At 37.6% G+C, this 17,216-nt stretch overlaps 3 protein-coding genes across 10 annotated transcripts in view; 2 read left to right on the top strand and 1 right to left on the bottom strand.

The window, feature by feature from the left end:
* Positions 1-4,082, top strand: part of ndrg2 (NDRG family member 2) — a 34,909-nt gene extending 30,827 nt beyond the window's left edge. The window contains exon 16 of the mRNA XM_042511899.2: positions 43-4,082. Coding sequence (XP_042367833.1) covers positions 43-206 — 164 coding nt within the window. The 3' untranslated portion in view covers positions 207-4,082. The remainder of the gene's footprint in view (positions 1-42) is intronic.
* A 395-nt stretch (positions 4,083-4,477) lies between these two features.
* Positions 4,478-17,216, top strand: part of LOC121961838 (uncharacterized) — a 29,451-nt gene continuing 16,712 nt past the window's right edge. For 2 of the 8 annotated variants that reach the window (XM_042511884.2, XM_042511881.2), the window contains exons 1-4: positions 13,858-14,057; positions 14,222-14,296; positions 16,115-16,180; positions 16,368-16,430. In XM_042511884.2, the coding sequence (XP_042367818.2) occupies positions 14,037-14,057; positions 14,222-14,296; positions 16,115-16,180; positions 16,368-16,430 (225 nt within the window). In that variant the 5' untranslated portion in view covers positions 13,858-14,036. Of the gene's footprint in view, positions 4,591-9,079; positions 9,213-10,942; positions 11,202-11,919; positions 12,030-13,035; positions 13,209-13,853; positions 14,058-14,221; positions 14,297-16,114; positions 16,181-16,367; positions 16,431-17,216 lie in introns of those variants that run through there. The other 6 variants (XM_088073277.1, XM_088073276.1, XM_088073274.1 and 3 more) reach the window with 6 other exon arrangements.
* LOC121961841 (uncharacterized) lies at positions 4,609-10,273 on the bottom strand. Its single transcript, XM_042511887.2, has 2 exons — positions 10,209-10,273; positions 4,609-9,715 (listed from the first exon to the last, which is right to left on the bottom strand). The coding sequence occupies exons 1-2, from the start codon at positions 10,266-10,268 to the stop codon at positions 6,503-6,505; spliced, it is 3,273 nt and encodes a 1,090-aa protein (XP_042367821.2). The 5' UTR covers positions 10,269-10,273; the 3' UTR covers positions 4,609-6,502.

Raw genomic sequence — 17,216 nt, 5'->3', positions numbered from 1 at the left:
TCAGCTGTTGCACAGTATTTACATTGTTTTTTCTCTCCACAGTGGCTTCGTCTTGCATGACCCGCCTGTCCCGCTCTCGCACCACCTCCCTCTCCTCCTCCTACTCCATGGATGGGTCCCGCTCTCGCTCCCGCACCCTGTCCCAGGGCTCGCAGGGCGGCCAGATGCCGCCCAGCCCCTCCCAAACGATGGAGGTGTCTTGCTGAAGGAAAAAAGAAAGATGTTAGGGAGAGAGAGAGCGAGAAAGAGAAGAGGGCGAAGGCGAAAGTAAGGGAAAGATGAAGCATGACGATAATGTAGGAACAAGACGAATGGGTTACTTATTTGTCACTAAACAACTCCCATCATTCCCCACAAGAGCAGAACAGGACTAGACACAGGAAGAGGGAGGGAGGAAGAGAAATAGAGGGATCTCAGAGGAAGATATCTTCTACATTTTGCACCACATACAAGTCCAGTCTTTCTCCTCACATCCCCCTTTCAGCCGAAAACAAAGTGGATTGGGCTGTTCTACAATGAATATCGGAGGTGTAGGCAAGAAGAGATTAATAAAAAGGGGGGAGGTGGGGAAAGAGTGGCCATCAATCCTCTCTCCCTCCCTCTATTGGAGCCTCCGTCAGCCAATAGAGCCCTTTAATTTAGATACGGAGGCCTATAGAGTCCATACACCTCGCGTTAACCAATAGTAATAATCCTGAAAACGGTATTGTTGTTATTGCTGATGATAATGTTGTTTGATGATAATATTGAAGCTAATGATGATAATAGAAAAAAAAGTAACACTTTTTCTCTTTATTACGCAATGAGTTTAAAACGACATAGATTAAAACATAAAAAAAACATACTATAGCAGAGATACTTATAACAATGTGTGTCTACTACTTTTTAAGCTAGTTTTTATTGTGTTATTTTAATTTCTTTATTCGGATTTTCTTTTCGCATTCATAACCTGCCTCAGCGGACGGCTGACGTTGCTGATTGGTTGACCCGTTGCGCGGTGACAGCCAATGAGAGCCATTATAGTGACTACTTCCTCCTAGATGTTGCCAGGTTGTTTATGTCTTCCATTTGCCCCGTCTATAAGTGACTGTTTAGTTTTCCCATTGGATTTTCGGAGGTGGGCAGGAAGGTTTTTTTTTTGTTTGTTTTGTTTTTTTAAAGGACTTGGAAGTTGCATGCCTGGTATCAGCTCATGTGTATATCGACTGAATAATATTTTTTTCTTTTATATTCTGCTTGTGAGTTGTGTGGATTTGGGTGTGTGTGTCGTTTTGTTTCCATGGAGCGTTTAGCGAACGTTACGGTCTGAAGGTAAGCATAGGTGAGACTGAGGGTGTTAGCTTTAGCTAGCTAGCACTCTGTCGTTAACACTAGTCGCACACTAAATAGTGCTTCCAATATTGCTGGCAATCTTGCCCTGCGTGTCTTAATATCCACGCTTGTGTTCTACGCAACTGGGTGCATTATATCGCCAAGTAGCATGCTAGCATGGATATTGCATTGCAGCGTGGCCAGAAGGGATCACTGTGTTTATCGCCTGGGTTGTAATCTTTTAGCCTTGCCCGTGCATGGATACCTCCTAACAAACCCAGCTAGCATACTTGAGTTTCTGTGCGTTGTGAGGTAAAATGAACTAGCAACAAGCGGCTTTATTCAAGCAATGGGGTCAAGAGAATTGTGTTGTGATTGTTGAGATATTTGTATGTCTGAGGAAGTGAATGCGAGGTGTTTGTAAGCGCTTTTGTCGTGTAAGCAAATATGCGAAACCTAGGATAGCAAAGAAATGTCCCGCCTTACTCTACCTCTTATTGGCTTACCCTGACTTTTTTTTACCGTAAACCTAATATCTCATTTCGGTTGCCTAAACTTATATAATCCAACCAATACCTTTTTACCGCCAAAATTAGTGCGTGTATGCAATTGCTTTTTTTTTTAACCCTCTAAAACTAGACACTGCTATAGACTGCTCTCCCATTGCAAGTAGAGCAGAGCTGTGTACACGGCTGTGTAGCAGACAAAAATGGCTTAAAGGCAGGCCAGAAAACAGATAAACAATAGGGCGCATTATAGATTGAGGTCCGTGCAAACCTAACAGTGGTTACTTCTTTTTTGTATCTCTTACTTACTTAGTCTCTCTTAAAGCAACTAACCCCCCTACTTTTGGCATGACTGCTTCCTCCCTGGAATGTGAAAAGGTCTCAAAAATAGGTGGGGCTAGGAGGGGGGCTAAGACATGCTCAGTCACCCACCCATGCCACCTCTCGATCCACAGCCCCTCCCTAAAGTAGGCTCATGCTACTGGGATCAGTTAATAGCAGTCAGGTTTCAACCTTTAGAAGGTGGTCTCTGTGCATATTTATAACACAATATGTAGAGCTTTAATACTTTGCACTCATGTCAATAATTGGACCAAAATCAATCAACAACACCACTATATACCCTGATACACTGCTTTTCAAACAGAAAAAAAGTGGTTTGGGGGTTTAGGGGGTTAGCATCAATGACGATTGGAGTCAGATCAAATAAATACGCGTGACTACTGTCGAGTCATTTGACCGGGATGTGAATGCTGATTATAACCTTTCCCATTAAATCAAAAAGCCAGATGTTAGTGGGTGTTAGCAGGTTAATTGTGCAGTGTAAAAAGGACTCTACAAAGGAAAAAGTTCAAGCAAATCATTGAGAGAGTAGGGTGGATCATTCCCTTGCTATTCTAGAAATCGCAAATTTGCATCCTGTAAGCACAAGTAATGCAGCAAAGAGGGCCAGGGTCCTATGGCAAAGTTAAGTCATTTAGTTTTGAGACCAACAAAGCCCCCTGTGACTTATCAAGACAATGTACCAGCCCCTTCACTGCCAACATACTCAGAAAAAAAAAAGAATAGGGCTGCACCTTTTTGGTACAGCCTCAGTCATAAACCGCAAAACAATTTAGCCTTTTTTTAAGCCAATATCTGCACCTTGAACCAATCTGGAATTGCAGCCAAAAAGCATCCTTACTGCCAAAACTAAAAGCCCACTTATTCTAAATTCAACACAGCTTACCACTGCCCTACAACATGTAGCCATTGGACTGATCACATTTTTAAAAGGACCCATATTTAGACCCAATCCTTGGAGCGCATGTGCATTTGTAAGCGTGCCATCGCTGTATGTGTGCACGCATTTGTGTTTTGATGCAGTGTTGCATCTGATTTTTTTTTTCTTTAATAAGCAGTATCATTTTTATGAGTCAGTTGGAGGTTTCTTTCACATGCTGTCTAGTGCTCCTTTCCCAAACGTGTTTGATGAAGTAGAGATGGAGCGGTGATTTGGACGACAGTGACAGAAAGGTCAGTGGAAAGGCCTCGGATTTGAGTTTTTGGAGAGATATTAATGATGGTAGTGATGAAAATGGCAATAATCTGATTTAAGTCACTTCCCCTCTGGCCCATCAGTTAGTGCAATTTAAAACTGTTGCGTTCAATAAGGCAAATCTATATGTTCAGATTTGTGCTATAATGCAAACTGTGATGTCAAACCAGGATGTCGCTATGTTTTAGGCACTTATGTTGCTGTCCAGAGAGCTGTGTAGAATGTAAATGTTTGGCTCCTCCCAAACTGAAAGTAATCGGGCATGGGAGCGTCTACCAAATAAGGGATAGCGGCTGGAGCCCAGAAAATAAAATTGCCAAATAAGGAAAAGGAGTGGTACTTATTTTTGGAGAGTTGAGCAGGGCTGTGTGATTGTAAATGCTTGTCCATTTTGTCTTTTGTCTCTTAATTTTTACTTTGATCATATTTTTCTTCCCCTTTATGTTTTGAGATTCTATTTTTTATTTTTTTTTTCGTTTTATCTCTGTGAAGTGTTAGTTTACCGTCCCGATGTGCTCACAAGTTAGTTAACCGTGTGATAGTTCTTGTGTAACTTTTTTAGTATTAGCACTGATAAGGGAGAATAATATAATTAACAATAAAAAAAAAGATTAAAGGTAAAGAGAATACAATCAGTTTTATTTGTGTGGCTAATTTCTCTGTGTAACACAATGAACATCCTAAAAAAAAAAGCAAACGTAAATATTAATAAAAGCTTAAGAGAAACATTTTGTCTCCTGTCTTCCATTTTCAAAAGGGTGTGATGTGAAGAAAATATTATAATATATATAGTATATATAATATATACTTAGCAAACATTTCTGCTGATTTGCTCACTTTTCTGAACAGTATTTATAAAAAAATATGAAAAATATCTAATGATAATTAATTATTATTATTATTATTAAATAATTGTTGTAAACCTCCTCACATGCAAACCTCTTTTTAATCACAAGTTGTTTTCATCTATCAATATACTCTATACTCTAAGCACATTTTGCTTTTCGTATTCCAATTTTTTTTTCCTGAGACAAGCTCTCTTATCATGGACGCAGATTTTCAAACATAATCTCTCTCCACATAAATATTCGCGGGTCGGAGGAACGGATAATACAGACGCACCTTTTTGTCCAAGTGAGGCTGCCGTAGGTAACTGTCAAGATAGCGGGCTTTGGCGCATGCGCGGGACGTATCGGGCAGGCGGCACATACACCGACACACCTGTCCTCCTTTCAGGTACTTTCTTTATAATTTTGTAATGTTTGAACGATATACTTTCGGTGTACACTGTGTGGAGGTACTTCGTGAAACAGTTGGGTTCACGCGGCATCTTAACAGGGCGGGATTCGCTTTTTAAACGGATGCGGGACTTTAGCTACACACCTGGTTGCTAATTAAGCTAGCTTCGTCCTTTTTTTTTAAACACCACAACAGAGACTAACGATAAAATAAATACAAAAACCGTAAAGATAAATGCTGCTGTGGTTGCAGGGGGTTGACTACAGTTTGCAAGGAGTTATTTGTTTTAGGGGGGACTGAAATAGCCTAAGATATTTATACTCTTCACTGAGAAAAGTGAAAATATTACAGTAGGCTAATACTATTTCTATACTATTAGGTACATATCAGGTGCGTGTATTTGCCCAGCATTGCTGTTTAATCCATAAACTTTCATTTTGCCACACATTATTTCTGTAAGTTCACATTAAAGCACTGAAATGTGTTTATTTTTATTTAAAAAATAAGTCTTTACACTGTATATATTTCACCACATTTAATACTTTTAGCAAGTTATTTCATTTGCGTTAAATTAGTTATGAATCTCACAAAATGATGCTGTGTAATTGCCAAACAAATGTCAGCAACAAGCCTACATGATTTCAGTCCCAGTGTAATGAAACTGCAATACCACATTATAGCACACAGAGGCAGAAATGAAATGATTATCTTCAGTAACCTTCATGCAGAAATGTTGTTTACCTGAAGAGTCTTTCACTACCTCCTCAGAGACTGAAAGTAATAAATGCTCTACTTATATGACAGTTTTTTTTTCCAAATTGGATTAGTGTTTTTGTTATTATTACTACATTTGTTAATATAGTTTAGTAGTATGTAATTCAAATGAATAGTCCATCCATTTCTGTGATGAAAGCTTGATTTTTATTATACAGAATCAAAAGTATAACATCACAAAAAATGATTTTGTTTAGTTCTTCAAAAATACAGGCTGAGTCTTAAGTGAATAAAAAACCTAATTACTTCAATTACCCTAAAAGTGTCAATAAGAAATAACTGTGAACAAAACTTTTCAGTGTTTTCAGGTATGTTCCAAAAACTGAAATTATAAGTACAATATCAGTGTAGTATTAGTGTCACAATATTACTTTGTTATTTGAATGAATGAATATATGATGAAGTAAATGCATATTTTAAAAACAACAAAAATATATCTGAAAATGAGAATAACACAATATCTGTATGTATTTGTGTGTAAAAAGTACAGTAAAATACATTAAGATCCATTTGATTCGTGTTGTGTTAACTGTTATTACTAAAGATGAATTAACAGTTTTCAATTGACCTGACAGTTTATGAGAAATATATTACTTTGTTATTTGAATGAATGAATATACGATGAAGTAAATGCATCTTTTAAAAACAACAAAATATATCTGAAAATTATAATTACATGATATCTTTATATATTTGTGTTTGTAAAAAGTACAGTAAAATACATCACGATCCTTTTGATTAGTGTTGTGTTAACTGTTATTACTTAAGATGAATTAGCATTTTTCAACCTGACAATTTATTAGAAATATAAACCATACTACATGTACTGTAACAGTGGAAACATCAAAAACATAAAAAAGTAGAAACAACTGAAACTTTTTCTACCTCTGACTGGTTAAATTATGATTACATGGTTAGGGTTAGGACTTTCCCCAAAACATACAGTGATGAAATAACTTTGAATAATAAGAGAGATTAACTAATAACCAGCCATGCAGCAAACCTGAACAGGGCTGCGTTTCTTAATTCCTGAAAATCTGTGCCTAACAAAATTTCCTGACAACACCATTGCCTGCTCTGTTGCTTGCTTGATTGTTTTGCCCAAGTGTCAAACGCCTGCTGTCTCATCAAGAGCTCAGCGTCTGATCCCGAGTTTCTTTGCTAAAAATCCACCCAGAGAGAACTGTGTGTCTAAGGTATAGACATGAGTCAGGCCCAGAGATTTAAGACACTCAAGTTCATTGAAAATGTCAAAGGAGGGATTACTGATGAGTTTGAGCACCTTCAGAGGGTCTCTGGACCAGATTTGAGACAGTGATTGGGTCGAAATGAGGGGCACAAAATACACCAGTGGAACCAGGAGGAAGAGTTGATACTTACTCACTTTTACATTCCTACCTAAATCTATTGCCCTGTCAACTGTTTTTATGGCCTCATTTATGTTTGCCTTGAACATAAACAGCATTTGGTATTTGGCTGTCATGTGGATGTCAAATCTGCTGATTGAATCGCTGTGGAGGTCATTGACTTCTGTGGTGTACCTGCAAATTGCCTCAGTTTGTTCAACGTAGAGCTCAACAGACTTGAGTGCATTTTGCAAATCTTCCTGAGCTTGAATGATGCACACTGAATCATGATGCTCATGTTGAGATAAAGTTGCAAAAGCTCGGTTGTAATATGCAATTGCCGCCCAACAGTGGTCCTCCTGTATGGCCTTTGTGTACATATTGATACTCTCTGCAATTTGTCCCTTTTGGTGCAGATCATTGCCAAATGCAGTGTAGTGGTGCAGGTTTGATGAGGGTGATTCCCTCTGTTTGAGTTTTTCCCTGGCTGTTTTTAGGTCTTCTCTTAGTTTGTCTTTTAAGACCATAATAGAATCATTCTCATTGAAGTTTGTGAGTAGCCACATACCCCAGAATTCATTCAGGGCAGACAAATCCGAATCTGCTGGCCTGTTGTTACTGCTTTTGTAGACTTCATCTAGTGTGTCCAGATACTGACTGAAGAGTTCTTCCTTCTTCTTTATTTTAGGGATGTCACTCTCTTCGTAGCTAGCTAGTGCTTTTTTCACATTGTCATTTCTGGCATCTTTAATTGTCTTCATTTCTGAATCAGAGGTTTTTGTCAAAATATGCAATGCTGTCGAAGCCAAAGATTCAAATACTTCATCGCTGTGGCTTTTTTGGTAAGATCTAAATTGCACCACAAAAAGATGTTGATACACTAGCATGTCATTTACCATATTTTCTAGAAAAGCTCGAAGTTTGCCAATTAAAGCCAGCAATTTGAATGATTTTGACAGATGGTTGGCGCAGACAATGAGTTGAGCAGACCCAGGAGATCCTTGTCTCGCTGTGCGGCCAAATGCCTGGGCCTCCACACGAGCATTCTTTGGCAGGAAGGTCTGCACAACGAACAGACCTCCAGCTTTCTTAACCTGATCAGAAACCTGAAGGTCTGTCCCGCGGCCTGCAAGATTTGTAGCTATAATGACCTCTCCTGCCTCAACCTTCTTGGCAAAAATTGCAGTATTGTCCATGTTGTTATTTATGTAAAGATTTTTCTTTGTAACTTTATCTCCAAGAGCACGATAAAGAATCTTAGCTCGATTGATGGTCTCACAGATGAGCAACACAGCCCTTTCATCCCTGTAAAGAGTAGGGTTAGTTTGTGCAGTAACAACTTTGCAGATTTTCTCAATCCAGTCTTTTTCATCATCTACAATCACACCTTCTACCTCAAAAAGCTTTCTGCGTTTGAATGAAGGTATCTGACAGGTCTTTATTCCTTCGTAGATTTTCTGCAAAGTCTCAGTTTCAGCTTGTTGGCCAAGAGTCCCAGAGATTCCAAAGATCTGATCGCCATACTTTTGAAGTAAGCCAACGCTGGACATATAGTTTGTGATGGCTGTCATGTCACTCAGCTTGGACTTCATGTGTTTCATTTCAAGAAACTGCTGTAGTCCATCTGTCCATTTCATGTGGTTTTCAACAACACCTGTGCAGCTATAGTCGACAGGCACTACTCCGTGTTCCTCAATGATGTATTCATGGCCCATTGTCATCGTTTGTGCGTAGAATGCATTTTCAATCCAAACCTTTAATTTAGATTCAACCAGATTTTTAAGAAAGCCTGGGACATAGACACGACATTTGTCTTGGCTCAGCTCACATGGTGTATAACACAGGGCATCTTTTATTTTTGCTTCGACAGCTCTTTGTACACTCTGTGTGCACTCTGTGTCAGTCTCGCTGTACTGATTAGCAGTGGCCCATATGAATGCCAAGAGTGGATTGAGGTGTTGCAGAGCAGGCATAGAGGTACTTATATAGACCACATGAAGACCCTTGTCTAGCATCAAGGAATCCACTTCATCCACAATTGCACATTCAAATTTTCTTTGCCCAAGAACGTCTTCTCTGTGAAAGTGGTGCCGAAGCCAGTCCCCAGCAAACTGTTCCACCGTACCGTAGACAACCTGTGACTCATAGCACTTTTTTAAGTCTGTTTCTTGTTTGTTGGTGTTGCAGCTGACACTGATGTTCAAATCTTCATAAAATTCTTGCCATTCTTTCAGATCTCTTTCTGCAAGAACTGATGAGCTGGACATAATGTCTACCTTCTGTCCTTCCATAGCTCGGAAAGCGGCAAACATTGCCACAATACATGACTTCCCCTCTCCAGTGCCAACCTGTATTAGCCGTCCTGATTTGGAAAGAGCCATAATGCACCAGCTCACCATCTGTGTCAGTCGTGGTCTGAAGTGAGTTTCGGCAGCTGCCCGACATAGTTTCAGCAAGACTTGTTGCAGGTGACTCCGCCGTGATCCATTATTGCCTGAAGTAAGATCTTTATCAACTGATGAAACAATGTCTCTCACATCACGTAACAGTTTTTCTTCAATTTGGTTTAACTTTTTTTGACGGATTTCTTCAAGAATTTCATCCAGTTGCTTTTCTGTGTCACTGGCTATACGTGTCTTGAGGTCTTCATCTGTTACAGTTTTGTCTTGGACCAGCTCGATAAGTGTCTTTCCTGTTTGGCATCTCCAAGTAGGAGTGATGCAGTTAATCTCTATACAGTGCAGTGTGTTCAGCATCCATGAAACGAGATGCGATCTGTCCTTTGTTGTGAACTCAAATCGCTTCAGAAGAGCATTTAACAATTCTGCTGCATCCGCCGGACTCCATTTGATGTTTGTAACCAGTCCCCGCAGCTTCTTGAGAAGAATTTTTTCGTTGTTTTTGGGAGTCATGAATCTGTTAGCACTGAGTGAAGCTATGAGTGTTTTAAATAGTTCTTCATCTTTAATATCCGCGTCAGATTTAGCCATTTTTAGGGAGAACTGTCGAATATGGTCAAAAAAGAAAAAAAAATTAGAATTTTTATTAATTTATTTTAACAAAACATAATTTCAAACAATGTTTAATGTAGAAGCATGATATACCAAGAACACGGGGGAGGGAATTTCCTCAAAGTTGGCACAAACCACCACAGATATGATTTTGGTGGTCACTGGTCAAGGGAACAAAATTAATGTGACCTCACAAAATCTGTTTTTGGTCATAGCTCAGGAATTCATACACTATTTATAACAGTTATCTTGAAAAATAATGCATATCTATTGTGGTCATTTTTAAAAATAGTGAAAAATTTAGCAAAATATTCTGAATTAGAAGCGTCAGAACTCAAGAATTTGTATCAGACCTCCATCCATGTATCAATTATTCATAAAGATGCATGAAAACACAGGTTTTAAAACTATTCACTGTATTATGTAGCTTAACTGTTTTTGCTATTTACGAAAGTAATACATTTTGGTTTAGTTTGACACTCACCTGTTCACAAGATGAGAAGCGGTGTGTGTCACCAGGACACCCGGGATGATCTGCTGGCATCTGACTAGTGCGTCTTTTTTTCATATGAAGTGTTTGTTTCTTTTTTGCAAACCTTGTCAGGGCATCGCCCTAAGGGAAATTCCTGCTGTACTTTCGATTTATGTTTTTGACTTACGATACTGTATGTACTGTTGCATGTGGCAATCAAATATTGACTTAATTATCCTTCAATTTGTCTTTACTTAATCCATTTTTACACAGGTGTGACAAAAAGTTTATGTATAGGCATGAGAAAAAGAACCTTTTCTTGTATTTATTTGGAAACACACACGCACTATATATATATGAATATAAAATTTATATTAGCATTTTCCCTCATCTCAAGTAGTTCAAGATGACTAAAAAAAGTGTTTGTAGATGCAGCGTTTGTCTAAATGCATAGTGCAGTATCTGCCTTGAACTGTAAAATATGTGCTTTATCTGTCATTGTCTTTGGAAGGTGGTCAGAGAGGCAGAGGTAATAACCCAAAATAGAAATGCTGTGCGAAAGACTGTTTGTGCAAGTCATACCATGTCCTGTTGGCTGCAGACAGAATTTCCCTAAATTCACGGGTGGTTGCAACATGATTTTTCTTTCATTTCTTGACAATCACGTGACTTCTTGGAAGCGTGTTGTGAGAACAAGCGTCATATGTGCCAGAGGTCCCTGTTGCTGTTTCTGGTTCTTCTTGCAGGTGCTGAATTGTGGGTCATCCGCTGCCCGAGCCACACCTGAGGCCTGTACGAAGCAGGATTTTGATTAAGTGAGGAAATATAAGAGTTAATTCTGGGTTTTCGGCACTATGATGCCCGTTCACTTTTAACTGTGGAAAATTCTGCTGAACATCTAACTTGCTCCAGAGTAATTGTCCTCCAGGGTCACATCCTGGTGACGCCCCCTGACCCTGACCAATCACAGAGACTCTGGACATGGACACAGCTCCACAGTGACAGGTACATCATCCGCAAATCAATCATTTATTCAAACACTAAATGCACATTGATGATTTTAGCTGCATTTTAATTGTGCAAAGTTTATTTTATGCGTTTAGTAACATTTGACTGTGGCTGATTTTACTCCCTGAGTCATCACTGCAGCTCAGGTTAATACAAGACACCTGTGTTATGAGATTATCTTTTTATTAGAAAAAATAATGCACACATTGTCAGTCTGCTACAGTTATTATCAATACAATATTTCCATTAGATAGACCTCATTTACTTTTGCACTTACTTGAAGAACTGTGACTTGAGTTTGAGCTTTGATAACATGCTGGTAACCACTTTGGTAAATAGATTATATTTAAAAGTAACTACCAGACAAGATCAAAAAATAAAAGCAGTTTCTCATGAGTTAAGACTTCTTAAATAGCTTATGCCATCTGCTGGATAAATAATGTTACAACACTGTCTCTGCACTAAGGTGCTGTGGAATTTTTTTTTAATAATCTTAAACATTTTAATTTAAATAAATGTTGAGTCACTATCTGTCATTGTCAATTGAGCCTATGGTCCAGTGATGAAAGTATTGCATTATTTATATATTTGCAGTTTTGTGAACTGAACATTTCCTTCTGTTGTAGCTTCACATTAGAAACATTGAAGTGGTAAAACATGAAATGACTATGAAATAATAGCATTTTCTGTTTTTTTTTTTTTTTTTTTTTTACAGTGGATCAGTTTGAAATATTGCAGGAAGTAAGTGAACAGTCAGCAGCAGCCACAGTGAGCTGTCAGATGAAGAGCTGCAGGCGACAGGCTGCACGCCTCAGACTTAATGAGGTAACCAGCTCCTGTCACTGCCCTGCAGAGTCATGCCCCATGCAGCATAAAATCACAGAAAAAAATGCCTTACTTCCATATTAAAACTATAATTTATTTCACTGACCCAGATCTCAATGTCCTGTGGTCTTAAGCGTTTTATTTATTACAAATGTATATTTCTTTACTTTTATGTCTAATGCACTTTGTGAAACACTTTGTAACTTTGTTTACATAAGTGCTATACACATAAACCTATTATAATTATTTATTAAACCACATTTGCTTTTACCACCAGTAACTACAGGTGTCTCCAAATCAACCAGCACTAAAATCTTCAAGATTGCCACATTTAAGACAATTTGAATGTAACTCACGTGACTCACTGATATGTGTCTGTGTATTAGATGATGTGTGTGTGAGGTTAGAAACCCGGAGTATTAATGCAGGTGTCTATGCAGACAGTATTTCAAGGTTTCTTTAAAAATCAGCACAGTTTCTCTCCCTGAGTGTCCAGCTGCTGTCCGTATACACATGACAATATCCTTTATACCAACAGTGTGGACTCAAGGTTTGCCTGCATACCTGCCACTCAAACCACAGCTTAGTTAAAAAAAAAACAAAACTCTATTTAAACGCTAATCTGCCCAAGGCCACGCCTCAACCTGACCAACCACATTTTGGGATCAAATCTTTTCTACCTTGTTCCAGCCATATTTAGCTATAATACAAACACAAAAGTATTTATATATTTGCATAAATATAACATAAAAGTTATGTTTGCATTGCCCAATTATATGGATATTGATGGAATTTTTATTTTAGTTTTATTTTTTATTATATATTCCTGTATAGTTTAGACTTTAAGGGAAAAAAATCTTGATTTGTTTGAGCATTAGTTAATTGTAATGCTTGGTAGATTTTTCCTCAACATGTAGAGCATTTTGAAAAATTGGAATAAAGATTTAAATGTTAGTCCTGCCTGTGTTTGCTTTTATGTTATTTGTATCTCGTATTTCTGAAATAGGTGTTGGTGTTAAAACACTGTGCCGTTTCCTCAGCTGTCACCACTGAGCTTAAGTACAACAGTCCTGCAGGTTCAGCTGGGTGACAACCGGTCGGTTTGCATTGAGATGGAAAGGTACCAACTCCCGTCAAGCGGAAGTGATGTGATTTTTGTCTTCAAAATAATGCAAAAATGTAGGTACCAATTAAACAAGTAAAAGCTGATTTATTTTTGTAAAACTTATTTTGTACAAGATAAACTGTCTTAAATTGCAAATATATGCTGGATGTTTGCAGTGATTTGCTTGTGGATAATTTGGGTGGGAGAAAAAAATCGATACTGCATAGATGGAAAATGATAGTACTACATCAATATAAAAATGTCAAGCATTGATTCTCATAAATTAATAGCAAAGAAATCCGAAATATTGCAAAAACAAATGAATCCTTTGGTAGCTTGCTAGAATAATAAAGACAATTGCAGAGATTAGAATGAGAACTGACTGAAAACTTTATTTTCTGGGAATAAAACAGATGTTGACAAAGTTTTTTTTCCCCTGGGTATGTATATTGAAGTTTAATAATAAATATAATAAATTGCAACGTATGTCATCCCAATACCAAAATCTCACAAATGTTAAAACTTTAATAAAAAGTGCATAAGCAGATGTTTGGTTATCAATGATTACTCAGATATTCAAATTAACTTAAAGAATATATAGCTGAATGTCTAATTTGGTCGATATGAATCGCAACAATTTCTCAGAGATACCGAGACTCGCGCAGGTTAAGCCTTTTATTTTGAAATGTGGATTTCCGGATGTTTCGATCTTCCGCGTGATCGGCTTGACAGCACAGGTGCGTCAAACTGGGAGATAATTACCAGCGTGAGTGCTGTCAATCCCACGGACTCGTTTTGAAGCAGAATAATATCTTTCATTCAAAAATATCATCCGTGAGAAGATAATTTATTTTTTTTTTAGTTTTAGATTATTATCAAACTTTTAACCAACTTTGCGGATCATGAGAGGAGATACAGCTACGGTATGTCATGAGTTCAAATTAAATATCGAATGAGGCGTGCGATTGATGCAACTTAATTTTTAAAAATATTTTTGAAGAATAATAATTTGAAAATATGTTTAAAAATGTGTGCTCGTTTTTTATTTATTTATTTATTTATTTTAATGTGTTGATGTAATTGTTAGGAGAATGAAGTGGAGGCGGATGATCATGGAGCGAGTGCAGCGGCACCAGAAGCTGCATTAGGGGAAAGACGACCTGTGAGTACTCTTAAATTTGGGTTTGTGGTGGAAGTCAAGCTTTAATGTTGGTTGTTTGTTTGTGTTGTGAACGTTTGACTCCAGTAAACAATGCGACCAGTGTCTAAATGTCACCCTCCTCCTCCATGTGTTTCATATTTGACATTTTATCCTTAAACAAGCGAACGATCTGATCAGTTCAGGACCTTTGCGACAGTTTAGTTAATGCTGGCATCTGAAGCTGGCATGTATTTTGCATTATTTTGTAAAAGTCACCAAACCCAGAGCGTCATGATGTCAGCGGTTGTGAATGTGTTTTGCAGTCATGTCTGTGACTGATGGCTGTTATTGTATGAGAAAGAATCTGCTCTTGTAACACTGAGGTTTAACTTCATCTATTGACTTGACTGTGCTTTCGCATGCGACTGCAGCAAGTACTAAATGTAAACGTACTCCATTACAGATATAATCAAATAATTTCAAAAATGTATTTAATCGAAAAGTAAAAATAGTTTTCAATCTGAAGAACTTCTGATTTCAAGTCTGCCTTTAAAGGGACAGCTAACATCCTCATGTTAAAAAAAAAAAAAACGCCTTTTATTCCTCTGAGTGCTCACAGTTAACAACTTAACTAAATTAATTAAATGCAGAATTTACAAATAATTAAGTAAATCTTTGTGTGAAATTTACATAATAAAAAGTAGAAAAAATATATAAAATCATATATGAAAACTGTACACCTAAACATTTAGGCCCATACACACCATACATTGAACACTTTCATTCTAAAAATCAATTTAAAAAAAATATACAACTCCACAGCATTATAAGGCCAAAGAACCTCCTTGTTTTAGTGTGAGTTGCCAAGTGTTTGAGTTAGTGGCCATAGATGCAGACCTTGTTGTGAGCAGTTGCATGTAGGAACTATTTTCTGTTTTCCAAACTAAACCCACAGACAGTATCAGTGCACAGAAGGAAGAAAAACTACATCCACTGCTGTCTCATGTAGCACCACTGAGCTGGCTCAGCTGAGGAGGACGACGTTAATGTTTACGTCTCACGCTGTCACATCCATGATTAAATGCCTCTGCGCAGTGATACAGTTGGTGGGTGCAGTTCAGCAGAAGGAAAACAGTTCCTGCGTGAAACTGCTCACAACGAGGTCTGATCTTGAGTTTCCAGGTCATGATTTCTCGAGAGTCACACTGCTGTTGAGTTTTTCATTAATTAATTTATTTTTTGGTGCATTGAGCACCACAAGCTGAGCAAAATCTAGTTCAATTCAATTGGAAAGAGGACAGAATTCACTACGGCCGATATCTCTGACACTCTGCAACTCACCAAAACAATATGAATTTATAAATAGCACTACAGGTAAGAAGGAAATATGAATTGTGGCATTTTGGCTTGAACTGCCCCCCTCATCTTCATGTATTTTGAGTAATTTAAACATAAGTTTTATTTTGAAAAATACAACACATGCTCTCTGCAGTAAAGTCTCCAAAAATGGAATACGACCAATATCTCAAAATAGTGATGAAGATGGGAACACTCAGATACAATATTATAAAGGTGTTTTACTGCAGCCTTAAACAACGTCATCCATCTGCAATTTAATATATCATAACTAATTTTAATACAATAGAAACGTACCTGCACACTTAAATTATAGCTCCATTGAACCTTAATAGCACTGTCAAAAGCAGTAAAAGCAGCTTCAGTTTCGTAGATCGAAACCTGTATATTTTGATACTCTTTTCACTTGGGTACAATACAGATTTTTTTCTCTCCCCAAAAAATAAAGCGGGCAGTTAATGATATTGTGTTTCATTTCTTAAGAGTTTTGCAGCGCTGCAAAATATGATGAGGAAAGTTTCCCGTAGCCCTTTCCATAATCAATACCAGGTGAGTGGGAGCACACACTATCACACCACAAAATTACAAACAGTCATTTACATCCACTCTGTTTGTACAGCTCAAACAAACCCACTCAGCCCAAGTACCAAGGATTAATATTTCAAAATAGCAACATATATAGAAATTAGCTTCCTCACGATAATTGTATTAATTTCTTTATTTCTTTCCCCCTCAGACACTTGTTTCATCACCCTCTGAGTCCAGTGGATCGTCTGCAAATGACTCTCAAAACAAACAGGTTAGAAACCGCTGATAACGGCGGCTTTCAGCTCTGCATGTACAGAAACATGCAGGCTGGATCCCCTTTATAAAAAGAAAGACTTATTTTGTATTTATAGAATTCCTTTGCTTAAACAAAGGTAGATCAACTTCATTTTTGGAGACCCAACACTAAGCAGGGGCGCAGCAAGATGTTGTAAATATTGGGGGTTCAGCCCATTTTTTTTCCTATTTACATATGATATACTCACTTTTTTTCAAGTAATTTGAGATAATGCGGTGCCTAAAAACTGTACATCGTTTGGAATAAACATGATAGTCGTTATGGAGCCTACATCCTAATTTTCATCAACTCTCATAGTACAACAGATGTTGAGGATGACTTTTTTTATTCCTCGCACCTATAAAGGGGCATAAACTTATCTCATGTTACTATATTTAAGTTGCATAACATATTTGGGGTAGGACTTTTGCATAAACAGCACTATTTATCCTGGTTTTTTTTTCGTACTGTGCTGGGCCACTCTAACAGCAAATAAAGGACCCCCCCGGAAAAAAAAAAACAAGTAAATGTCATCTTTAATACACTGAATTAAATACTAATAATAAAATCAAAGCACAGCATGTGCGGCAAGAAAAAGCATTTTTAATATGTATTCTTGAAAAGTCATTAAAAGTTTTGAAATTTTGATCATGAAAATGTGTGGGAACTCTGTATATTGAGACGTCTTTAGGTATAAGCATTGATTTGGGGCTTTTTTTTTTTTAATTTATTTTTGGGGTAAAGCCCCAGAAGCAACCCCTC

The sequence above is a fragment of the Plectropomus leopardus genome, chromosome 23, assembly GCF_026936395.1.
Source record: "Plectropomus leopardus strain MGB_pleo_1.0 chromosome 23, ASM2693639v1, whole genome shotgun sequence".
NCBI lineage: Eukaryota > Metazoa > Chordata > Actinopteri > Perciformes > Serranidae > Plectropomus > Plectropomus leopardus.
The sequence above is the reverse complement of the archived record's forward strand: the minus strand, read 5'-3'. Positions and strand labels throughout refer to the sequence as shown.

Excerpts from the sequence above, each read along its gene's own strand:
- LOC121961841 (XM_042511887.2), bottom strand. The coding sequence starts at position 10,268 with ATGCCAGCAGATCATCCCGGGTGTCCTGGTGACACACACCGCTTCTCA. Across the intron at positions 9,716-10,208 it reads GCTTCTCATCTTGTGAACAG|TTCTCCCTAAAAATGGCTAA; the intron begins GTGAGTGTCAAA and ends CATATTCGACAG.